We start from the raw sequence: 25,192 nt of genomic DNA on the forward strand, positions 1-25,192 counted from the left end.
TTTATCAAATTACTCACGGAGTTAGCCCAGATTACCCTACAGTATTCTCACTCCCCGTTCACCAGCGTAGCGTGGTCCAAGTTTGGGGACCAATAAATGAGACTGCAGACCACGGGCATGTTTTAATTGCAAAGCCACATTCATTTCTACTTTTGCTTTTCTCCCTCGCATAAACTGTGGGACTGAGTGCCGTCAGTGTGCGTAAAGAAGTGGAAACACTGTTACAGTCCTTGCCAGAAAGGTTTCAAGGCTCGCTATGATCTTCAAATTAATTAAATGGCATCTTGATGACAATATATATGTACATATAGAATTTAGAATACTAATTCAGTGCAAACCGGTGTTGACCAAGTTGAGCATTTTGTAGTGTAGCGAGCAATAGGTTTAGCTAGTTAGCTAGAATAACGTGATAACAAAATTGAGAAAGTACGGAGTGCATGCAATCGTAATAGGTAGAGGAACCACTGGAGATTCCATTCTTTAGTCATTCAGGTTGTCGACCTTAAACTTACTTGAAACATAATTGCTGGATAGGCTTGTACCTTTTTGATACGGTCTTCTTTGACTCTGCCATTGCCCGATAGCATAGCAAACTTCTTAGTTAAAAGTGATGGGCATGCGCCCTTGACGTGTCCGCGATTTCTGTACACTGGTTATATCGTACTGAAATGATGATGTGTATTATCAAAGAGATAGTCAACGTCGTGGTCAACATACTACTCTAATTAAGATTAGACGGATTATTTAGTAATTTAATTATACTGTAGCTCTGCTTGAAGCGGAGTGACAAGGCCAAAATGTTTTGGGGCTATGGCCTTCCCCATCCCCTGACGCTACATCGATGCTCTGTTGAAGCTCAAGGCAGAAAAACCACTGACTCCTACTGGCAAACGTCAACTGCAAAGAAACCACTGCTCTCAATGCTCATGTTGTACGTTAGTCTGAGTGTTCACGTACATGCAGTTGCAAACTTTGTGCTGTGAGATATTTGATTACTTTTAATCAACGTGGACAGGTCTGGTGTACCTGTTCAGTTTACAAGAATTTCTTACATCAGTTTTGTTGAGGATCATTTCTGTTGTGAAACAGAGACATATCACACACAATTTGTCAACATAGACGACTTATTGAATTGTTGTGTGAATTTAGATAGGTTTCTTTTGTATGTAGATAATATGGAAATGTTACAGAGTTACTAATTAGTACTTGTGAAGTCGTTTTGTGACGTTCTTACTAACTCATTACAATTCTATGTGTGATAGTATGGGGAGAGACCTTTTGATTTTGCTGTGAGAAGAGGTCACATGTCAACAGCTAATCGGTTGTTATCAATAATGCAGTCAGTTGGAGATGTTGCATTAAAGGTGAGTAACAGTTGTCTTACAGCATAATGAATGGATACAGTTTGGTATTTTTGTTTGTATTGTGACATTGATTCTCTTCCTTTGATTGTTGATAATAGAATGTGTGTAAGCTGCTGCAGTGGGCATGTTGGAATGAAGTGGATGTTGCAACAAAGATTGCAGAGAAGTTTTGTCAATCAGTGGAGAAGGAGGTGAGAGTTTTCACAATACTGTTGATTATGTGTGAAAGATATTTTTGTTGTGCATGCAGTCTGGTCGCACTTTACTTCACTTTGCTGCTGAACTTGACCATCACGAGGCAATCGCGTGTCTGTTGGAGAAGAAGGCTGATGCAGATGCTAAAGATAAGGTAAACAATATTATGAAGTTTATGGTAGGAATATTATATCTTAAAACAGAAGAAGCAGTGGAATGAAGTGTACAGTGAAAGTTTGTTTGTTTGAACATGACAGTTGTGTCTTGCTAAGCAAGTTAGTTGTGCATATGACAATAACACGTCAGTGTTATGTCTGCAATGAGGTGACCATTGTCATTGCTCTAACTGCTACACTGTAGTACATGGCCACATTGATACTTGTATACTTACCAAGACTCACGTGAAGGAACCTCCGCTGAATACACACGCGCGCGCGCACACACACACACACACACACACACAAATGTTGTTTGACGTCTATCTTAATTAAGGTCAGTTGTAAAGATAGCTTCCTCTGCCTCTAGAGGCAAGTCCTCCATGAGCTGTCCATGCAATGACCAGGTACTCATTTACGCCTGAATCAAGTAAAGCAATTGTGTGTAAGTTTCTTGCCCAAGGAAATTATGACTTGAACTTGCAACCTTGTAGTGTCCCGATGCAACAGCAGATTGGGTATGCCAGAATATTGGGTACGGCCGTACCGAATTTCTTAGAAGAATAAGGATGACTCTAGGAAATCCGTTATGGTCTATTTAGTAGCCGGAAGGAGCAAATTTACTTTTCCTCATCCAGTCTTGTGAATGCAAAATATCTCACTGGAGCAATAGGAATGTGTGTATACGTAACAGTGGCTGCCGACTGCTCCTTCCACCGACTGTAGACAGGATAGAAGCGGACGCTACTGCCTGTACAAAATTTATCTTAACTCCTGTTGGCAACTCCGGCAAGGGTAGTGAACAATATATTGCTGGCTGCGTGCTGGCGGCCCCCCAGTCGCTTTGCTCCCCTCGCCCTAGAGCCTCCATTTTTAGATGCGGACTCGATTTTCTAGGTTCGCAGGCAGGTGTACAGAATATTCAGTACAGGGTAGTTGTTATTCTTATATATGCGTACCCAATTACCTACTACACCAATTGTAATCACTTATAGTATGCCTCTCTAACCAACTGAGCTTTCTCTCTCTCTCTCTCATCTCCTCTCTCTCTATCTCCCTCCCTCCACTCCCCCTTACACGCACACACACACACACGCGCACACACACACACACACACACACACACACACACACACACACACACACACACACAAATGGATAATGAGCTGCCGTTCATTACAGGTACGTAATGGTGGTATCTGCCCCTTAGCCAGATGATGGCTAGGTTGCTCTGCACTACGCAGGAGCCATGGGCTATGTTAAGCAATCTTGTAGAGATCTGCCAGGTACTTGCAGGAGCATCGACTCTTACACCAACTGTGGTGGGGCACTCGAAGTCCCACCAGGACCCCAGTGGCTGATAGACTTTGTTGGAGTCGGGGGCCTTTACCACCCCAGTCAATGGCCAGGTACTCATTTATAGTCCTGAGTCGAGAGAGGCAATTGTGTGTGAATTTCTTGCCCTAGGAAATTATGCCATAGCTCACCATTACTGTGACTTGAACCTGTAACCTTGCAAAGTCCCAGATGTAATCACTTTATAGAAGATTCTCGAACCAACTGATACACTCGCACACATGCACACACACACACACACACAGACACACACACACACACAGACACACACACACACACACACACACACACACACACACACACACACATCCCCTCCTTTTGTATTGCTTCCGTCTAAACCGCCACGTTACCCCTTTAGTGGGGACAAAAAGTCATAAAAATGTTTTTTCATGACTATTGATGCATTTGTGAATTGCACAGCCTCATTTGCTTCTCTTTTTTGCTCATGTATAGGTTTGTCTCATTCAGCAATGCATTTGTGTCTCTTCAAGTCGCTAATTGTGTGTGAATTTCTTGCCCAAGGAAATTATGCCATAGCTCACCATTACTGTGACTTGAACCTGTAACCTTGCAAAGTCCCAGATTTAATCACTTTATAGCAGACTCTCTAACCAACTAACACACACCCACACATGCACACACACACACACACACACACACACACACACACACAGACACACACACACACACACACACACACACACACACACACACACACACACACACACACACACACACACTTGCCTCCTCCTTTTGTATTGCTTCCGTCTAAACAGCCATGCTACATCTTTAGTGGGGACAAAGAGTCATAAAAATGTTTTATGACTATCGATGCATTTGTGTATTGCATAGCCTTCTTTGCTGCTCCTTTTTGCTCATGTATAGGTTTTTCTCTTTCAGCAATGCATTTGTGTCTCTTCAAGTCGCTAATGTGTCTGTAACCTCTATGGCATTCATGGCAGACAACAGTTTGTAAATCAGCATTGCCAGATGATACTCGACTAGACTCCAGACAGGCATGGTAATGATCTCTCCAGGCAGATTTTTATTTGCTAAGTCATACCAACACACACACACACACACACACACACACACACACACACACACACACACACACACACACACACACACACACACACATACACACACTCACACACACACACACACACACACACACACACACACGTGCGCGCATGCACACACACACCAGCCAATTCAGAGTCATTTGAGGATGCTTTTTCCTCAATCTTGTGACTTGCAAGTTTTGTTTCTTATGGTTCATAACCGAATTATTACTTGTTACTGTAACATTAATCAGATTAATTAATTGAATAACATAAGTATTAAGTTACACAATAAATGACTAGGGTCATCTGAGGTAACTCCGTGAATATCTAACACTGTTCGAGCGTGAAGCATCTTATCTCCATTATAGGATTTGAATCTCTTCCACCATTAGCAAACTACTTGACGTAGGATTATGAGTTTCATAGCAAGTTGATTGCTACTTGAATGGACATTCGGGAAGGCGAAGCGATAGCAACAAAAACACCTCCTTTACCACACAGCAACTTCTTACATTACAACGAAAGATCTAATATGTATGCCTTATTTGTTGCTACCACAGTAGATGCAGTCGAGAAACATACTCAGGCAAGCAATTGGTACAACCATTCGTAAGTTATAGCTGCCAGATCACAACTCTGTTCACGAAGTTGCCCCACCCACAAGATAAGCTGCCGACGAAAGTTCCAAATTATCTCAAGAGCGATTGAGATTTTAGAGATGGTCGCCCACATGCTGATTGGTAGAAGGCTACTGCTCCATGCGGTGCTGTAGTAAGGTCAAGCGACTGCAACACTGATTCGTAGCAATATGTGGGTGTTTATCAAATTACTCACGGAGTTAGCCCAGATTACCCTACAGTATTCTCACTCCCCGTTCACCAGCGTAGCGTGGTCCAAGTTTGGGGACCAATAAATGAGACTGCAGACCACGGGCATGTTTTAATTGCAAAGCCACATTCATTTCTACTTTTGCTTTTCTCCCTCGCATAAACTGTGGGACTGAGTGCCGTCAGTGTGCGTAAAGAAGTGGAAACACTGTTACAGTCCTTGCCAGAAAGGTTTCAAGGCTCGCTATGATCTTCAAATTAATTAAATGGCATCTTGATGACAATATATATGTACATATAGAATTTAGAATACTAATTCAGTGCAAACCGGTGTTGACCAAGTTGAGCATTTTGTAGTGTAGCGAGCAATAGGTTTAGCTAGTTAGCTAGAATAACGTGATAACAAAATTGAGAAAGTACGGAGTGCATGCAATCGTAATAGGTAGAGGAACCACTGGAGATTCCATTCTTTAGTCATTCAGGTTGTCGACCTTAAACTTACTTGAAACATAATTGCTGGATAGGCTTGTACCTTTTTGATACGGTCTTCTTTGACTCTGCCATTGCCCGATAGCATAGCAAACTTCTTAGTTAAAAGTGATGGGCATGCGCCCTTGACGTGTCCGCGATTTCTGTACACTGGTTATATCGTACTGAAATGATGATGTGTATTATCAAAGAGATAGTCAACGTCGTGGTCAACATACTACTCTAATTAAGATTAGACGGATTATTTAGTAATTTAATTATACTGTAGCTCTGCTTGAAGCGGAGTGACAAGGCCAAAATGTTTTGGGGCTATGGCCTTCCCCATCCCCTGACGCTACATCGATGCTCTGTTGAAGCTCAAGGCAGAAAAACCACTGACTCCTACTGGCAAACGTCAACTGCAAAGAAACCACTGCTCTCAATGCTCATGTTGTACGTTAGTCTGAGTGTTCACGTACATGCAGTTGCAAACTTTGTGCTGTGAGATATTTGATTACTTTTAATCAACGTGGACAGGTCTGGTGTACCTGTTCAGTTTACAAGAATTTCTTACATCAGTTTTGTTGAGGATCATTTCTGTTGTGAAACAGAGACATATCACACACAATTTGTCAACATAGACGACTTATTGAATTGTTGTGTGAATTTAGATAGGTTTCTTTTGTATGTAGATAATATGGAAATGTTACAGAGTTACTAATTAGTACTTGTGAAGTCGTTTTGTGACGTTCTTACTAACTCATTACAATTCTATGTGTGATAGTATGGGGAGAGACCTTTTGATTTTGCTGTGAGAAGAGGTCACATGTCAACAGCTAATCGGTTGTTATCAATAATGCAGTCAGTTGGAGATGTTGCATTAAAGGTGAGTAACAGTTGTCTTACAGCATAATGAATGGATACAGTTTGGTATTTTTGTTTGTATTGTGACATTGATTCTCTTCCTTTGATTGTTGATAATAGAATGTGTGTAAGCTGCTGCAGTGGGCATGTTGGAATGAAGTGGATGTTGCAACAAAGATTGCAGAGAAGTTTTGTCAATCAGTGGAGAAGGAGGTGAGAGTTTTCACAATACTGTTGATTATGTGTGAAAGATATTTTTGTTGTGCATGCAGTCTGGTCGCACTTTACTTCACTTTGCTGCTGAACTTGACCATCACGAGGCAATCGCGTGTCTGTTGGAGAAGAAGGCTGATGCAGATGCTAAAGATAAGGTAAACAATATTATGAAGTTTATGGTAGGAATATTATATCTTAAAACAGAAGAAGCAGTGGAATGAAGTGTACAGTGAAAGTTTGTTTGTTTGAACATGACAGTTGTGTCTTGCTAAGCAAGTTAGTTGTGCATATGACAATAACACGTCAGTGTTATGTCTGCAATGAGGTGACCATTGTCATTGCTCTAACTGCTACACTGTAGTACATGGCCACATTGATACTTGTATACTTACCAAGACTCACGTGAAGGAACCTCCGCTGAATACACACGCGCGCGCACACACACACACACACACACACACACACAAATGTTGTTTGACGTCTATCTTAATTAAGGTCAGTTGTAAAGATAGCTTCCTCTGCCTCTAGAGGCAAGTCCTCCATGAGCTGTCCATGCAATGACCAGGTACTCATTTACGCCTGAATCAAGTAAAGCAATTGTGTGTAAGTTTCTTGCCCAAGGAAATTATGACTTGAACTTGCAACCTTGTAGTGTCCCGATGCAACAGCAGATTGGGTATGCCAGAATATTGGGTACGGCCGTACCGAATTTCTTAGAAGAATAAGGATGACTCTAGGAAATCCGTTATGGTCTATTTAGTAGCCGGAAGGAGCAAATTTACTTTTCCTCATCCAGTCTTGTGAATGCAAAATATCTCACTGGAGCAATAGGAATGTGTGTATACGTAACAGTGGCTGCCGACTGCTCCTTCCACCGACTGTAGACAGGATAGAAGCGGACGCTACTGCCTGTACAAAATTTATCTTAACTCCTGTTGGCAACTCCGGCAAGGGTAGTGAACAATATATTGCTGGCTGCGTGCTGGCGGCCCCCCAGTCGCTTTGCTCCCCTCGCCCTAGAGCCTCCATTTTTAGATGCGGACTCGATTTTCTAGGTTCGCAGGCAGGTGTACAGAATATTCAGTACAGGGTAGTTGTTATTCTTATATATGCGTACCCAATTACCTACTACACCAATTGTAATCACTTATAGTATGCCTCTCTAACCAACTGAGCTTTCTCTCTCTCTCTCTCATCTCCTCTCTCTCTATCTCCCTCCCTCCACTCCCCCTTACACGCACACACACACACACGCGCACACACACACACACACACACACACACACACACACACACACACACACACACACAAATGGATAATGAGCTGCCGTTCATTACAGGTACGTAATGGTGGTATCTGCCCCTTAGCCAGATGATGGCTAGGTTGCTCTGCACTACGCAGGAGCCATGGGCTATGTTAAGCAATCTTGTAGAGATCTGCCAGGTACTTGCAGGAGCATCGACTCTTACACCAACTGTGGTGGGGCACTCGAAGTCCCACCAGGACCCCAGTGGCTGATAGACTTTGTTGGAGTCGGGGGCCTTTACCACCCCAGTCAATGGCCAGGTACTCATTTATAGTCCTGAGTCGAGAGAGGCAATTGTGTGTGAATTTCTTGCCCTAGGAAATTATGCCATAGCTCACCATTACTGTGACTTGAACCTGTAACCTTGCAAAGTCCCAGATGTAATCACTTTATAGAAGATTCTCGAACCAACTGATACACTCGCACACATGCACACACACACACACACACAGACACACACACACACACAGACACACACACACACACACACACACACACACACACACACACACACATCCCCTCCTTTTGTATTGCTTCCGTCTAAACCGCCACGTTACCCCTTTAGTGGGGACAAAAAGTCATAAAAATGTTTTTTCATGACTATTGATGCATTTGTGAATTGCACAGCCTCATTTGCTTCTCTTTTTTGCTCATGTATAGGTTTGTCTCATTCAGCAATGCATTTGTGTCTCTTCAAGTCGCTAATTGTGTGTGAATTTCTTGCCCAAGGAAATTATGCCATAGCTCACCATTACTGTGACTTGAACCTGTAACCTTGCAAAGTCCCAGATTTAATCACTTTATAGCAGACTCTCTAACCAACTAACACACACCCACACATGCACACACACACACACACACACACACACACACACACACAGACACACACACACACACACACACACACACACACACACACACACACACACACACACACACACACACACACTTGCCTCCTCCTTTTGTATTGCTTCCGTCTAAACAGCCATGCTACATCTTTAGTGGGGACAAAGAGTCATAAAAATGTTTTATGACTATCGATGCATTTGTGTATTGCATAGCCTTCTTTGCTGCTCCTTTTTGCTCATGTATAGGTTTTTCTCTTTCAGCAATGCATTTGTGTCTCTTCAAGTCGCTAATGTGTCTGTAACCTCTATGGCATTCATGGCAGACAACAGTTTGTAAATCAGCATTGCCAGATGATACTCGACTAGACTCCAGACAGGCATGGTAATGATCTCTCCAGGCAGATTTTTATTTGCTAAGTCATACCAACACACACACACACACACACACACACACACACACACACACACACACACACACACACACACACACACACACACATACACACACTCACACACACACACACACACACACACACACACACACGTGCGCGCATGCACACACACACCAGCCAATTCAGAGTCATTTGAGGATGCTTTTTCCTCAATCTTGTGACTTGCAAGTTTTGTTTCTTATGGTTCATAACCGAATTATTACTTGTTACTGTAACATTAATCAGATTAATTAATTGAATAACATAAGTATTAAGTTACACAATAAATGACTAGGGTCATCTGAGGTAACTCCGTGAATATCTAACACTGTTCGAGCGTGAAGCATCTTATCTCCATTATAGGATTTGAATCTCTTCCACCATTAGCAAACTACTTGACGTAGGATTATGAGTTTCATAGCAAGTTGATTGCTACTTGAATGGACATTCGGGAAGGCGAAGCGATAGCAACAAAAACACCTCCTTTACCACACAGCAACTTCTTACATTACAACGAAAGATCTAATATGTATGCCTTATTTGTTGCTACCACAGTAGATGCAGTCGAGAAACATACTCAGGCAAGCAATTGGTACAACCATTCGTAAGTTATAGCTGCCAGATCACAACTCTGTTCACGAAGTTGCCCCACCCACAAGATAAGCTGCCGACGAAAGTTCCAAATTATCTCAAGAGCGATTGAGATTTTAGAGATGGTCGCCCACATGCTGATTGGTAGAAGGCTACTGCTCCATGCGGTGCTGTAGTAAGGTCAAGCGACTGCAACACTGATTCGTAGCAATATGTGGGTGTTTATCAAATTACTCACGGAGTTAGCCCAGATTACCCTACAGTATTCTCACTCCCCGTTCACCAGCGTAGCGTGGTCCAAGTTTGGGGACCAATAAATGAGACTGCAGACCACGGGCATGTTTTAATTGCAAAGCCACATTCATTTCTACTTTTGCTTTTCTCCCTCGCATAAACTGTGGGACTGAGTGCCGTCAGTGTGCGTAAAGAAGTGGAAACACTGTTACAGTCCTTGCCAGAAAGGTTTCAAGGCTCGCTATGATCTTCAAATTAATTAAATGGCATCTTGATGACAATATATATGTACATATAGAATTTAGAATACTAATTCAGTGCAAACCGGTGTTGACCAAGTTGAGCATTTTGTAGTGTAGCGAGCAATAGGTTTAGCTAGTTAGCTAGAATAACGTGATAACAAAATTGAGAAAGTACGGAGTGCATGCAATCGTAATAGGTAGAGGAACCACTGGAGATTCCATTCTTTAGTCATTCAGGTTGTCGACCTTAAACTTACTTGAAACATAATTGCTGGATAGGCTTGTACCTTTTTGATACGGTCTTCTTTGACTCTGCCATTGCCCGATAGCATAGCAAACTTCTTAGTTAAAAGTGATGGGCATGCGCCCTTGACGTGTCCGCGATTTCTGTACACTGGTTATATCGTACTGAAATGATGATGTGTATTATCAAAGAGATAGTCAACGTCGTGGTCAACATACTACTCTAATTAAGATTAGACGGATTATTTAGTAATTTAATTATACTGTAGCTCTGCTTGAAGCGGAGTGACAAGGCCAAAATGTTTTGGGGCTATGGCCTTCCCCATCCCCTGACGCTACATCGATGCTCTGTTGAAGCTCAAGGCAGAAAAACCACTGACTCCTACTGGCAAACGTCAACTGCAAAGAAACCACTGCTCTCAATGCTCATGTTGTACGTTAGTCTGAGTGTTCACGTACATGCAGTTGCAAACTTTGTGCTGTGAGATATTTGATTACTTTTAATCAACGTGGACAGGTCTGGTGTACCTGTTCAGTTTACAAGAATTTCTTACATCAGTTTTGTTGAGGATCATTTCTGTTGTGAAACAGAGACATATCACACACAATTTGTCAACATAGACGACTTATTGAATTGTTGTGTGAATTTAGATAGGTTTCTTTTGTATGTAGATAATATGGAAATGTTACAGAGTTACTAATTAGTACTTGTGAAGTCGTTTTGTGACGTTCTTACTAACTCATTACAATTCTATGTGTGATAGTATGGGGAGAGACCTTTTGATTTTGCTGTGAGAAGAGGTCACATGTCAACAGCTAATCGGTTGTTATCAATAATGCAGTCAGTTGAAGACGTTGCATTAGAGGTGAGTAACAGTTGTCTTACAGCATAATGAATGGATACAGATTGGTATTTTCGTTTGTATTGTGACATTGATTCTCTTCCTTTGATTGTTGATAATAGAATGTGTGTAAGCTGCTGCAGTGGGCATGTAGGAATGAAGTGGATGTTGCAACAAAGATTGCAGAGAAGTTTTGTCAATCAGTGGAGATGGAGGTGAGAGTTTTCACAATACTGTTGATTATGTGTGAAAGATATTTTTGTTGTGCATGCAGTCTGGTCGCACTTTACTTCACTTTGCTGCTGAACTTGACCATCGTGAGGCAATCGCGTGTCTGTTGGAGAAGAAGGCTGATGCAGATGCTAAAGATAAGGTAAACAATATTATGAAGTTTATGGTAGGAATATTATGTCTTAAAACAGAAGAAGCAGTGGAATGAAGTGTACAGTGAAAGTTTGTTTGTTTGAACATGACAGTTGTGTCTTGCTAAGCAAGTTAGTTGTGCATATGACAATAACACTTCAGTGTTATGTCTGCAATGAGGTGACCATTGTCATTGTTCTAACTGCTACACTGTAGTACATGGCCACATTGATACTTGTATACTTACCAAGACTCACGTGAAGGAACCTCCGCTGAATACACAAGCACACACACACACAAATGTTGTTTGACGTCTATCTTAATTAAGGTCAGTTGTAAAGATAGCTTCCTCTGCCTCTAGAGGCAAGTCCTCCGTGAGCTGTCCATGCAATGACCAGGTACTCATTTACGCCTGAGTCAAGTAAAGCAATTGTGTGTAAGTTTCTTGCCCAAGGAAAAAATGACTTGAACTTGCAACCTTGTAGTGTCCCGATGCAACAGCAGATTGGGTATGCCAGAATATTGGGTATGGTCGTACCGAATTTCTTAGAAGAATAAGGATGACTAGGAAATCCGTTATGGTCTATTTAGTAGCCGGAAGGAGCAAATTTACTTTTCCTCATCCAGTCTTGTGAATGCAAAATATCTCACTGGAGCAATAGGAATGTGTGTATACGTAACAGTGGCTGCCGACTGCTCCTTCCACCGACTGTAGACAGGATAGAAGCGGACGCTACTGTCTGTACAAAATTTATCTTAACTCCTGTTGGCAACTCCGGCAAGGGTAGTGAACAATATATTGCTGGCTGCGTGCTGGCGGCCCACCAGTCGCTTTGCTCCCCTCGCCCTAGAGCCTCCATTTTTAGATGCGGACTCGATTTTCTAGGTTCGCAGGCAGGTGTACAGAATATTCAGTACAGGGTAGTTGTTATTCTTATATATGCGTACCCAATTACCTACTACACCAATTGTAATCACTTATAGTATGCCTCTCTAACCAACTGAGCTCTCTCTCTCTCTCTCATCTCCTCTCTCTCTATCTCCCTCCCTTCACCCCCCTTACACACACACACACACACACACACACACACACACACACACACACACACACACACAAATGGATAATGAGCTGCCGTTCATTACAGTTACGTAATGGTGGTATCTGCCCCTTAGCCAGATGATGGCTAGGTTCCTGTGCACTACGCAGGAGCTATGGGCTATGTTAAGCAATCTTGTAGAGATCTGCCATGTACTTGCAGGAGCATCGACTCTTACACCAATAGTGGTGGGGCACTCGAAGTCCCACCAGGACCCCAGTGGCTGATAGACTTTGTTGGAGTCGGGGTCCTTTACCACCCCAGTCAATGGCCAGGTACTCATTTATACTCCTGAGTCGAGAGAGGCTATTGTGTGTGAATTTCTTGCCCAAGGAAATTATGCCATAGCTCACCATTACTGTGATTTGAACCTGTAACCTTGCAAAGTCCCAGATGTAATCACTTTATAGAAGATTCTCGAACCAATTGATACACTCGCACACATGCACACATACATGCGTGCTCACATGCACACACACACACACACACACACACACACACACACACACACACACACACACACATACACACACTCATCTCCTCCTTTTGTATTGCTTCCGTCTAAACAGCCACGTTACCCCTTAAATGGCATCTTGATGACAATATATATGTACATATAGAATTTAGAATACTAATTCAGTGCAAACCGGTGTTGACCAAGTTGAGCATTTTGTAGTGTAGCGAGCAATAGGTTTAGCTAGTTAGCTAGAATAACGTGATAACAAAATTGAGAAAGTACGGAGTGCATGCAAATCGTAATAGGTAGAGGAACCACTGGAGATTCCATTCTTTAGTCAATCAGGTTGTCGACCTTAAACTTACTTGAAACATAATTGCTGGATAGGCTTGTACCTTTTTGATACGGTCTTCTTTGACTCTGCCATTGCCCGATAGCATAGCAAACTTCTTAGTTAAAAGTGATGGGCATGCGCCCTTGACGTGTCCGCGATTTCTGTACACTGGTTATATCGTACTGAAATGATGATGTGTATTATCAAAGAGATAGTCAACGTCGTGGTCAACATACTACTCTAATTAAGATTAGACGGATTATTTAGTAATTTAATTATACTGACTCCTACTGGTAAACGTCAACTGCAAAGAAACCACTGCTCTCAATGCTCATGTTGTACGTTAGTCTGAGTGTTCACGTACATGCAGTTGCAAACTTTGTGCTGTGAGATATTTGATTACTTTTAATCAACGTGGACCGGTCTGGTGTACCTGTTCAGTTTACAAGAATTTCTTACATCAGTTTTGTTGAGGATCATTTCTGTTGTGAAACAGAGACATATCACACGCAATTTGTCAACATAGACGACTTATTGAATTGTTGTGTGAATTTAGATAGGTTTCTTTTGTATGTAGATAATATGGAAATGTTACAGAGTTACTAGTTAGCACGTGTGAAGTTGTTTTGTGATGTTCTTACTAACTCATTACAATTCTATGTGTGATAGTATGGGGAGAGACCTTTTGATTTTGCTGTGAGAAGAGGTCACATGTCTACAGCTGATCGGTTGTTATCAATAATGCAGTCAGTTGAAGACGTTGCATTAAAGGTGAGTAACAGTTGTCTTACAGCATAATGAATGGATACAGTTTGGTATTTTTGTTTGTATTGTGACATTGATTCTCTTCCTTTGATTGTTGATAATAGAATGTGTGTAAGCTGCTGCAGTGGGCATGTAAGAATGAAGTGGATGTTGCAACAAAGATTGCAGAGAAGTTTTGTCAATCAGTGGAGATGGAGGTGAGAGTTTTCACAATACTGTTGATTATGTGTGAAAGATGTTTTTGTGTTGTGCATGCAGTCTGGTCGCACTTTACTTCACTTTGCTGCTGAACTTGGTCATCGTGAGGCAGTCGCGTGTCTGTTGGAGAAGAAGGCTGATGCAGATGCTAAAGATAAGGTAAACAATATTATGAAGTTTATGGTAGGAATATTATACCTTAAAGCAGAAGAAGCAGTGGAATGAAGTGTGCAATGAAGCATTTGTTTGTTTGAACATGACAGTTGAGTTTTACTAAGCAAGTTAGTTGTTCATATGACAATATCACTTCAGTGTTATGTCTGCAATGAGGTGACCATTGTCATTGTTCTAACTGCTACACTGTACTGCAAGGTCACATTGTACATACATGTATAATTACCAAAACTTACATGTGCATCATACTGAAGTGTAAGAGACATAGTGGTTCTTTAGTTGTGGCTGGCTAGTTTGTTACCTACACTATTTTGCTGGCAGTCTCTGCTAATTGGACCATATCATTGATGTCATGAACTCATCACGACAAACGAGAAAGCAATCTATGTAATCTGCTCTTCTTCATTTGCGATTTAATGACTTTGGGGCACGACTCCATTATCACCCAACCTGGTTTTGCACGTCATGTCTCATGATTATTCTGTAAACTTCTATAATGTGCCGATTGGCTTATGTGGAGATTGTAGTGCAAGGAGGAGCGAAGTGACTGGTGGGGCAGGAACATCCAGTTGGCGTTATACTTTCACCACTCTTGCCAGCATTGCTAATAGGAGTTGAGACAAATTCGTAGGGGCAGTAGCATCCACTTTATCTTGTCTACTGTTAGTGGAAGGAGTAGTCGGCAACCGGTGTTACGTCGCATAGCGAGATTATTTTGAGCTATCTGACAAGATGAGAAGCACATTACGTTACATGGATGGCTATCTTTCGTTGCATCGTTTGTCATGCACATGATGAGTTCATGATGTCAACTAGGGTTAATGCTAAGGTCCAATCAGCAGGGAATGCCGACAAAATAGCTTACATAACATTGTAGACGGTCATACTCACTAGCCACTGCAATTTGTTGAATACACAACTATTTTTGATAATGAATTTTTTTACAGAAGGTTATTAAACTACAGGAATGTCATTGTGGACACCTGATACATATTATTTAATGAATGAGCAAATAACTGAGATCAAAATGATGGAAATGTGTTAGATATAATTTTTATTATGTGTGATAGCATTCCTCATCTTTCTATTATTCACAATCCTCTTGTACATTGACCCTTCCCATTTCCCACCACCTCAAAAAAAGCTGGTCAAAATTGGTCATAAAACAGATGTTGTGTTTCCTAGAGGTGCAAATGATTGCTCCAGAGGTGTACATGTGACATGCTTACTACTCGCGTGATTTTTGCCAGTCCTTAAGTGTGCATAGATAGACAGTTGATATTCACCATCTTCCACATCTGCGCTTCTGACACATACTGAACATCTTTCAAGATTAGTTGTAGATGTGCGCTTTCCAGACGTATTCACCAATATTGAACATGCGCAGAGGCCTGGTTGGTTGCTAAAAGAGTTGTGCGTGACACATTTCAGCAGTTGCTGGTTGCGTTACGGAGCTGCATGGTCGCTGATAAGTGGTAGCCCTATACAAATTTGGTTCGTGCACAGCTAATTTGGTCGTACGTAGGAGGTGGTCGTGGATGAGAGGGACTACTGTATAGACCATCTTATCTTATTTGTGTGTTTTATGTTGTCAGAATGGTAAGAGACCCTACCAACTGGTGTATGGTGAACTGAGAAGACGACTGATGAAAACAATAGTGAGACGTTTATGTAGTGAGATATTGTGGTATTTGTAGAATGGATGGGTTGTATTGTCAGGATGAACAGAAGTTTGTTGCGCTGTATGCTGAGGGCACAGTGAGGCCAGAAATCATGAAATTATGTTTCATTGGTTCAGAAGGAGCAGGAAAGACGACACTCATGGAGGCTCTCAAACGAGGATGGATAGAATGGATTTTTTCAAATGAGAACAAACCAGATGACCCAAAATGTGAAGACGAACGCACCATTGGTATCAACGTGATGACAGTCGATATTCCGGGAGTGGGTCGCTTGTCACTGTGGGACTATGCAGGTCAAGGGCAGTTCCACAAAACACATGGCCTTTTTTTTTCTTCATCCAACTCGTTCTTCATCCTGCTAGTAAGTCTAGTAAGAGGAAAGGAGAGACGACTGTGCACTGTTGAGGAGTTGCGACAAGAGCTTTGCTATTGGCTCTCATTTCTCAGAGCCAGTTTGGATGCAGAGTTTATACCCACAGTGTTGATAGCTGCCAGTCACAGAGATTACTATCCACAGCGTCAGCATGACGTGGAGCTTGTAGTCGATTACATCCGTGAGCTGTTCGAAGGCAAGATCAACATTGTTGAATATTGCATTGTTCTCGACTGCAGGAAGAGTTCATCTTCTGAAATGAAGCAACTTAAAACGTTTCTATGTGATGTGAAACAAAAATTTCAGCAGGTAATCATAAAGTTTAATTTTAGTTAGATGTATTACCTTAATTCTGATATAGATATTTATGTTTCAGTCTGCTCCTCTGTATCCTCGTCTTTGTCAGCCAGTCATGTCCCAGTTGCTTCCTTCTCTTCGTAAGAAACAAGAAGATCCGTTCACGGAGAAGGCAACACTCATGGAGATGATTGAGCAGAAAGCATGTCCAGGACAAGAGAAGAAGATTGTAGAGAAGGTAGTTGATTTTTTAAATGATTCAGGAGAGGTGAGACGACTAGCAGATGTTTAGTTGTTGGACTTGTGTATGTTTGTTTAATATTGTTGTGATGTGTGTTTAGATTGCTGTTGCTGGTGATGTGGTAGCTCTTAGTCCTGCATCTCTACATCATTATGCCATCGGTCCTCTCATTGCTTCTAAGGATTTCAAGTGGCACGTCAAGTCTGAAATGAATGATGGCACGGTAACAAGAGAAGAAGCAGAAAAGTCAATCAGTCGTTTTCTGAGAGATAAGAAGATTCAAGTTCAACTCAACACAGATAAAATCCTTGCAATAAGTAAATCTCTTGGTATCTGCTTCAAAGTGGAAGGCAGAGACAACGCGTACATGTTTCCAGCTCTCTTACCTTCTAAGGATCTGTCTGTGATGTGGAAGAGAGATGAGAGTAAGAAAGTGTATGTCGGTCGACGTCAAGTGTGCAGCAGTCAGACGACCATCTTCAGTCCATCTGCATTTGGCATGTTTCAATCTAAAGCTTGCACTACATTAGATAAGAAAGCACAGCTGTGGAGGAATGGACTGATCACATCACAAGGTGATACAGTTCAGTTTTATGTCGAGTGTTTGGTTGCCATGGTAGATTCTGTTCGTTCTGTCGACTTTGTATGTCGTGGAGGTAATGCAACAGAAGCGGAATGTGTTTCCCTGCTCGACACTGTCATGTCTCTTTGGAGAGATATGTTAGACAGATACAGTCCAGGCACTGAATATAAGACTGAATATCTGAGCAGAAAGCATTTACAGGAACACAAAGAACTGAAAAAAGTTGCTGTTTACTCTGAGAAGGAAATTGAAGACGCGATAAAAACAAAAACGGGAGCAAATGCTGCTGTAAGACAAGTAGTTGGTGATGAGCGAGTGGTAGAAAGTCTTGGTGACCTGCTGGTTATTCTCCCTTCCAAACAAGCAACTCCACTTTCTCCCAGTCCAGTCATGAAGGCTGTTATTGAGTATGGTGTAGATCAATGGCATTCATTTGGAGAAAGATTAGGTTTTAATTTCTCTCAGATTAGTGCCATGTCTCATGACAAAGTGTCTCCTGCTGATAAATTATCTGCAATTATTCAAGTGAAGACTGAGGAAGTTGGTGATAAGAAGATGGATGATCTGCTACTGCAGGCATGTGCACTGTTGCCGGATCCCATTCATGCAGCAGTCAAGAGAAGCTTGTCACCTTCCCAATATGATTGTAGGTCATAAGTGTGACCGTTATATAAACATTATAGTCCCATAAATTGGCATAATGTCTGTGTTTGTGTGGAGAGTGTGAATTGTGTGTATCTGCAAGCAATCATAGTGATACTGATACTTGGTGTAAACAGAATTTCATGTCATCATCAGACATCATGCTAATACATGTATTGTTGTATTTTCTGTATTTATTGAGACAAATACAGAGTTTACATGTAATTGTCAATAATAAAACTGAACATTGATGATCACCAAACAATCATTTAATTAATATTCATAAGGAGTCTCATCATCATTACACAGTGTGACCTCACAACAGTTTTTACAAAATTAGGGTAAATTGGCAGGGCTTTGAAACATATATGATTTGCGCAAGACGGTAAATTACTGCTGCCCGGAAGTTGATTCACTTTAATTATTAATTATTGTACTGCGCATGCGCGGCAGCGAACCAAGCCTCTAGAAATGCTATATTATCTATCATAGCGTTATAACAGTCATCTATATATTTACAGATAGCAAATGGCACTAATTAAAAATTAAATTTTATAATTATATAACTTTCTATAATTTGAATTCACCCATTACTTTTGAGTCTGTAGGCGTGTCTAAATGACGTCACATCCTGTAGATTATACAGTACTTGCAAATCAAATCACAGCACTGACGTCGACGCTCCAACTGTTTGAAACAGTTGGCCAGCAAGCCGGCAAGCAGAACCGACCTACAACAGCCGTATCTACAGCCTAGCATCGACCCACCGCGGGAAAGCGCCGTTAGAGGCACAACCCTCCCTATTGTACATAGCCTCGTACTAGACCCTCTCTCGCCGTCGTGCCCGGTTCCCGTATAACACGAAAACGCCGGAGAGAGTCTGGGATCATACCGCCTACCGTTTATGCTATTAGATGATCATCTTAGCTCTTATGTCACAAAGCCTCGGGCTACTAACACGATTAGTGTAAGTGCTATTCTCATGTGTCACACAGAAAGTCTCTTGGACGTGGACGCGTTTCTCCTGCGATCGCCAATATATCTCTTACGTTGAACAACCTGCAGGATGTTTTCAGAAGGCGTAGAAGACACGGTAAGCTGGGAGGTGGGAACCCTTTGGGTAGGCCGTTACGGAATGGTAGAATCTTTTTATTAGTACCAGAGTGGTAGGTCTCAGACATAGCAGAGGTTACTTGATCCGCACAGCTGTGAGCAGACTCTTCACAAAGCGCGGAATGGCTTCTGAAAGCGCGAATTTTGAACTCGGTCTGAAATCTGTTCTTTCCGACGTATTTGGACACCATAGTTTTCGTGAAGGTCAGCTTGAGGCCTCCAAGGCTGTTCTTTCGAACAAGGATGTGTTTGTTCGACTGAAGACTTCGGGCGGCAAATCTTTGTGCTACCTACTGCCTGCCCTTCTCTTGAACGGAGTGTGTGTGATCATTAGCCCGCTGATATCATTGATGCATGATCAGGTAGGTGTAGTTGCTTGAAGCAGCCAGTTTGCTTTAGTTATAGCCTCCTGATGATTCAAGGTCGCCAAACTGGTAAAAAAGAGAGTGTTTGTCACACGAATTGAGTCCTTGTCAGACGAGAAACTGTTGAAAGACATTTCTTCCAGCAAGTACTAACTAAGTTAGTAGTATTGAACAATCTTTTGGTTAGGCAATGGTGGGTAACAGTGGTTTGTCTAGTTTATACGTCTCCAGAAGCGATCACATCAAGTTTTTGGCGAAACGCATTGTCTAGGAAATTGAAGACAGCAATCTCCTTCATTGCTATTGATGAAGTACATCTGATCGAAGAGTGGGGTCTACATTTAGACCTTCTTACAAGGAACTAAGTTTTATTCGTTCTTGCCTGCCTACTGTCCCAATTATGGCTCTCTCAGCAACAGCTCCACTTTTTCTTATTACTTCTGTAACCCAACATCTGAATATGCCTATGTTCTAGTATCTGGATCTCTAAATCGTCCAAACTTATATTTTTCTTTGGATTCATCCACCTCTATTTCGTCAGTCTTCCACTTGTTAGCTTCTATGTTGTCCTCTGTAAAGTATTCTAAAGGTATTTCAAAAACTCATATTTTGCAGATCAAAGGATGTTTTGTATAAATTGTATATTCATCTTGTGTACAGCTGCAGTAGTATAACCAGGGGTACAGTAGGACAATACCATGCCACAATGACACTTGAGGGGCGATCTCAACACTATGGAGAATTCAAGTGTGGCAAGCAGCGATTCATGGTAGCTACTAGTGCGTTTGGCCTTGGTGTGGACATTGATGACATCAGTGAAGTTATTCTATTCGGTTTGCCAGACAGTGGATCTGAGCTTGTGCAACTTGCTGGACGTGGAGGGAGAGATCCACTAAGGTTGTGCCTTGTTCGGTTTGTGGCACACTCTCAGGACCGTAGGCTGTCAGTGTGCAACAGCAAAATTGTGACTCTTGCCTCAAATAAGGTCTGTTTGAGAAGAGTTCTTGTTTACAAGATTTTGCAGTCAGATGAGCCATTACCTGATAGTGATTTGTGCTGTTCGTTCTGCAATGCATCTGATGAGCGACCTCATATTTTTCAGCCAGATGTGGATTGCACCTTACCACTTCCTCCTATTCCATGCAGATCTGCACCGTTGAGATCACATCGTGTTGTTGGTGGTCAGAGAGCTGCTTTGAGGAAAGCACTACTTGAACTTAGAAGGACGGCAGGTGGCACAAGATACAGAATGAGAGGACTAGATGGGGTCTTATCCATGTTAGTGATTGATAAACTAGTAAAAATGTAATAAGATTCGATCAGAAAATGATGTTAGGTCACTAGGAGTTGTAAGGGACTTCAGTTTAGCAGTTTTTAAGTTAATTGAGTTTCACATTCCTTGTACTATAGCCAATATTAGTAGTGATGGTACAAGGAGCACTTCAGCTTGTAGACATGTTTTAGGAGAGATTACAAATCACTAGTAACTCACTTTAGGCTATGTTTCTCAATACAAGTAGTTACGATATTATGTACATGTGTCTATTTCTGTCATAGCTGTATGTCATCAAGAGAATCAATTTCTTCATGGTCTTCAGTGGACTGATTGTCCTCAATTCTCAGGTCTGTCTTACTTAGGAATTTTGCAATCCATTGCTTGGATAAGGCAACTTCATATCCTTTTTTCTCTGGTGTTGTGAAATGTCTGTTAAATGGCAACTTTCTTTTGGGATTCCGACAAGTGACTTGACTGGCCAATAGGTTGGATGTCATCATTTGGATGTCTTTTTCAGCACTTGTACTTGTATGCCTTGTACCTGCACGAGGAGCATGAACTTCCTGATCGCATAACAGTGCAGCATCATGTAATAGCTGAGATGCTAAGCTTATTACTCTTAAATGATGGAGGTGATACTGCCACCAGAAGATCGTAAAGCTGTTTTGATGACAAGATTGTGGTGTTCTACTGCCATGTCTGTTGCTTTCCCATGACCAGGTATGCCCAGAGAATTAACAGCTCTGTTGTGAGTTACTATGTAAGCAAGCCTCTTGGAAAAGTCAGCCTTCAGATTGGCTAAGAGATTTGCTGCTTCATTGCTGTAGTTGCTTCTCTTTGTTGCGAGGAAGTACAGTAACCACATTCGCCAATGTTGGATAACTCTTGGGCCATCTTCGTACTTGATGGCTTCCCTCAAATCTTCATAAAGGAGGGCCATGCGCAGAAAAAAACCATGGAAATTATACAGGTTGTCTGCATCATGGTCATCTTCATCTGTTCCTATAACTAGCACGTCATTGGCGAATCTCTCTGCTGTTTCGTTTAGCCATGGGTTCGTTATAATGGTTGCATCTTGTACAATGAAATCTGAGGTAGCAGATATGTTGAGAAAGGTGATGAGGGATGCAGTCAGATGTGCTTCTAATGCATGTTTGAGGAACTCATCGGATTGTTGAAATTTTTTTGCAGCAGCGGTGACTCCACTTCGGTTGATCAGTTTGCTGAGATGAGCCAATGAGCCAGGAAAATCATGTGACTCCCAAAATATGAGGAAGATGACTTTTAGGCACTCCCATGCGAAGTGGAAATCACCAAGATTCTCTTTCGCCCATAGGAGGCGTGCTGAAGGAATATCTGCTACCCTTCTACGCCGAGCTGCACGAATTGCCCTGCAAGTCGCTTGGTCACCGACAACACATTGTTGAACAGTGTCATGTATCGCCAGCATTTTTTGAAATTCTTCAAGAATAATAACATTATTGTCAGTGTAACTTTCATCTATGTCTATCACTGCAATAGGGTGGATATTAGATTTTGTTGTTGGTTGGTCATGGTTGTCATATTGATGTCTTGCTTTAAGGTGATTGCAGCATTTGAATCTATGTATGAGTACCTTCTGAACTCTTGTCTATAGCTAAATCTCCTCGAGTGCATTGTGGTAATTCTGTTTTGTTGTAATCAAGTGGGGGAAGTCTGGCTACTTTGACAGCCAAACGGCTCGTGAAGTTCCATGCCTCTGTATGTCTGGCATGTCTCTCATGGGTGACACTTTTCTCAATATTTATGTTGTCATAGGCAACGATCCAGTCTCCATGTTGAAGCTCTCTGTTCTGCTTCATTGCCTTTGCAGCGTTTTCCACATACCTAAAAGTTTGACTATATGACAAGCAGACACCCATATGTTTAAGAGTAGTAATGACTTGTGTACTAGTTGCCCTGGCAACCAACATCAAACTAACTAGAAGCTGAAAACCTTTGACGTTGTCACTTGCCTTCTTCGCTAGTAAGCAGACTGCTGCGAAGCTGTAGATATCTTTTGGTCCTGTAGTGGTGTCAGTTTGGCCTATCGAGGAAAGCAGTGATGTAATTTTGGAAGCGTGTGTAAGTAATTGGCTGTGTAGATTATGTAAACTAAAGTCTGCAGACAGTGAAGATGCATCTGCTGCATCAACTGGATCTGGTGACATGATTCCTCCAGCTCTCTGTAGCGCATTCAGCTCTGCGTTAATTTCTGTACCTACTTGATGCCACTGGATAGATTGACTTTCAATAATTGATTGTTGCAGTTCAGCCTCTAAGTCTTGTCCGCGCTTCTTTTCACGATTGAGCTCAGCTTCTAATTGTGTAATTCGTAGTAGATGGTCAGAGGTCGGTGATGTAATATCCTTTGATGACTCTTGTATGCAAGAACGTTTGGCTGGACTTTCCTCATGATCACTCTCCGGATACCGCAGTAAACGTATGAGCGGCAGCCTTGAACTCTGGCGCTTTTCCTCTCTACAGTTGATCCAAAGGCAAGGCGCACTAGCTTGCCAACATCCACAGAAGACAGCGCTGCCTTTCCGGCGGCCAACAAGCTACAGTTGACGCTGTTCATTACCACTTTCGTTGGAACTCTATCTGATGAGCTTCCCGAGTCATATTGTTCTTGTAGCCTAGCACAGTCATAGAGCAGCGCTTAGTGCATGCATAGACTCCAGGCTACTGGTGATCATATCACATTGGACCTTACAGCTTCAGATAACGTGAATCGAACTCAGGAGATCGCTCTGTGAATGAATCGGTTTCCATGTCGCATAGACGAACGAAAACAAACAATGAACGTATGCAATTCTGGGATATCACAGATAGCGTAATGCCTAATTTGCTTTGATAGAAAGGTGTATTGTGACAGCATAATGAACTAATAGCATGAAAGTATTGACGTTGCTGACGTGGGTGACACTTAGATGACGTGGGTTGACACTAGGTGAAGAAAGTAGGCGGTATGATCCCAGACCCTCTTCGGCGGTATACGAGAACCGGGCACGACGGCGCGAGAGGGTCTGGTACGAGGCTAGTGTACAGCATGGCAAATACTTGGAGCTTGACACCTCTTCATATGTTACTATCCTACTGATCATGACAGCATGCGGTCGGCTGGTTTCGATGGCAGCTACAGGTTAGCAAGAAAACGTGGCGTTTCCTGCATCCTTTGTACAATAGTACGCATACGTATGTACACTGTAGTCTCGCCACAGACGCAGGGTATCCGTTACACAATGGTTGTAAAGGGGCGGGACGTAGATACAAAGTGGCAAGGCCGCCACACTGTGTGTATGTGTCACTGCCACACGAGGTGAAGAAGCTGAATTTCATGTCGACAGTTTGGTTGTCATGGTAGATCCTGTTCGTTCTGTTGACGTTGTATGTGGTGGAGGTAAGGCAACAGAAGCAGAATGTGTTTCCCTGCTCGACACTGTCGTGTCCTTTTGCATGGAGAGATATGTTAGACAGATACAGTCCAGGCACTGAATATGAGACTGAATATCTGAGCAGAAAGCATTTAGAGGAACACAAAGAACTGAAACAAGTTGCTGTTTACTCTGAGGGGGAAATCAAGGAATTCTAAAGCAACGGGAAAAGGATCGAGCAAAAGCTGCTGTAAAACAAGTGGTTGGTAATGAGCGAGTCCTAGAAAGTCTAAGTTACTTGCTTGTCATATCAACTAAACACTCTAATGTGGCTGTGACATCTGATATGCAATTGAATGTTTAAAAGAAATAGGACTGGAAGAAGCTTCTCTCGTCAGTCAAAGCTCCCAAACAGGTAAATTGGTTCTTATATTTACATGAGATTGTAATAATGCTAAACCATCATGAATTTTAATGCCCACGTGCACACTTGATTGTATTCCAATTCCAATGTGCTTGTTTCTTTTACTTTAATCAAGTTTCATCTCATGCTATGTATATATGTAGTTGGGTGCCTGCTGTATAAAGT

General features: G+C 42.0%; 4 protein-coding genes across 7 annotated transcripts in view; 2 read left to right on the forward strand and 2 right to left on the reverse strand.

Moving 5' to 3' along the window:
• Window positions 1–18,706, forward strand: part of LOC134176793 (death-associated protein kinase 1-like) — a 22,331-nt gene extending 3,625 nt beyond the window's left edge. For 2 of the 4 annotated variants that reach the window (XM_062643453.1, XM_062643452.1), the window contains 16 exons: window positions 1,263–1,364; window positions 1,463–1,555; window positions 1,615–1,713; window positions 6,216–6,317; window positions 6,416–6,508; window positions 6,568–6,666; window positions 11,171–11,272; window positions 11,371–11,463; window positions 11,523–11,621; window positions 14,169–14,270; window positions 14,369–14,461; window positions 14,523–14,621; window positions 16,232–16,294; window positions 16,356–17,000; window positions 17,068–17,256; window positions 17,330–18,706. In XM_062643453.1, the coding sequence (XP_062499437.1) occupies window positions 1,305–1,364; window positions 1,463–1,555; window positions 1,615–1,713; window positions 6,216–6,317; window positions 6,416–6,508; window positions 6,568–6,666; window positions 11,171–11,272; window positions 11,371–11,463; window positions 11,523–11,621; window positions 14,169–14,270; window positions 14,369–14,461; window positions 14,523–14,621; window positions 16,232–16,294; window positions 16,356–17,000; window positions 17,068–17,256; window positions 17,330–18,469 (3,171 nt within the window). In that variant the 5' untranslated portion in view covers window positions 1,263–1,304 and the 3' untranslated portion in view covers window positions 18,470–18,706. Of the gene's footprint in view, window positions 1–1,262; window positions 1,365–1,462; window positions 1,556–1,614; window positions 1,714–3,900; window positions 4,091–6,215; window positions 6,318–6,415; window positions 6,509–6,567; window positions 6,667–8,857; window positions 9,048–11,170; window positions 11,273–11,370; window positions 11,464–11,522; window positions 11,622–14,168; window positions 14,271–14,368; window positions 14,462–14,522; window positions 14,622–16,231; window positions 16,295–16,355; window positions 17,001–17,067; window positions 17,257–17,329 lie in introns of those variants that run through there. The other 2 variants (XM_062643454.1, XM_062643455.1) reach the window with 2 other exon arrangements.
• A 1,481-nt stretch (window positions 18,707–20,187) lies between these two features.
• Window positions 20,188–21,241, forward strand: LOC134177101 (putative ATP-dependent DNA helicase Q1). Its single transcript, XM_062643821.1, has 2 exons — window positions 20,188–20,521; window positions 20,593–21,241. Exon 2 carries the CDS (start codon window positions 20,639–20,641, stop codon window positions 21,239–21,241), a length of 603 nt encoding a protein of 200 aa, XP_062499805.1. The 5' UTR covers window positions 20,188–20,521; window positions 20,593–20,638.
• Window positions 21,242–21,790: 549 nt separating this feature from the next.
• Window positions 21,791–22,658, reverse strand: LOC134177102 (uncharacterized). The gene has a single exon (XM_062643822.1). The coding sequence runs from the start codon at window positions 22,656–22,658 to the stop codon at window positions 21,828–21,830; it is 831 nt and encodes a 276-aa protein (XP_062499806.1). The 3' UTR covers window positions 21,791–21,827.
• A 68-nt stretch (window positions 22,659–22,726) lies between these two features.
• LOC134177103 (uncharacterized) lies at window positions 22,727–23,807 on the reverse strand. The gene is made up of 2 exons (XM_062643823.1): window positions 23,660–23,807; window positions 22,727–23,606 (listed from the first exon to the last, which is right to left on the reverse strand). The coding sequence occupies exons 1-2, from the start codon at window positions 23,805–23,807 to the stop codon at window positions 22,810–22,812; spliced, it is 945 nt and encodes a 314-aa protein (XP_062499807.1). The 3' UTR covers window positions 22,727–22,809.
• Window positions 23,808–25,192: the final 1,385 nt, after the last annotated feature.

Source organism: Corticium candelabrum, chromosome 3 (genome assembly GCF_963422355.1).
Source record: "Corticium candelabrum chromosome 3, ooCorCand1.1, whole genome shotgun sequence".
NCBI lineage: Eukaryota > Metazoa > Porifera > Homoscleromorpha > Homosclerophorida > Plakinidae > Corticium > Corticium candelabrum.

Excerpts from the sequence above, each read along its gene's own strand:
- LOC134177101 (XM_062643821.1), top strand. The coding sequence starts at position 20,639 with ATGACACTTGAGGGGCGATCTCAACACTATGGAGAATTCAAGTGTGGC.
- LOC134177102 (XM_062643822.1), bottom strand. The coding sequence starts at position 22,658 with ATGCTGGCGATACATGACACTGTTCAACAATGTGTTGTCGGTGACCAA.
- LOC134177103 (XM_062643823.1), bottom strand. The coding sequence starts at position 23,807 with ATGAACAGCGTCAACTGTAGCTTGTTGGCCGCCGGAAAGGCAGCGCTG. Across the intron at positions 23,607-23,659 it reads CCGCTCATACGTTTACTGCG|AGTCATCAAAGGATATTACA; the intron begins GTATCCGGAGAG and ends CTTGCATACAAG.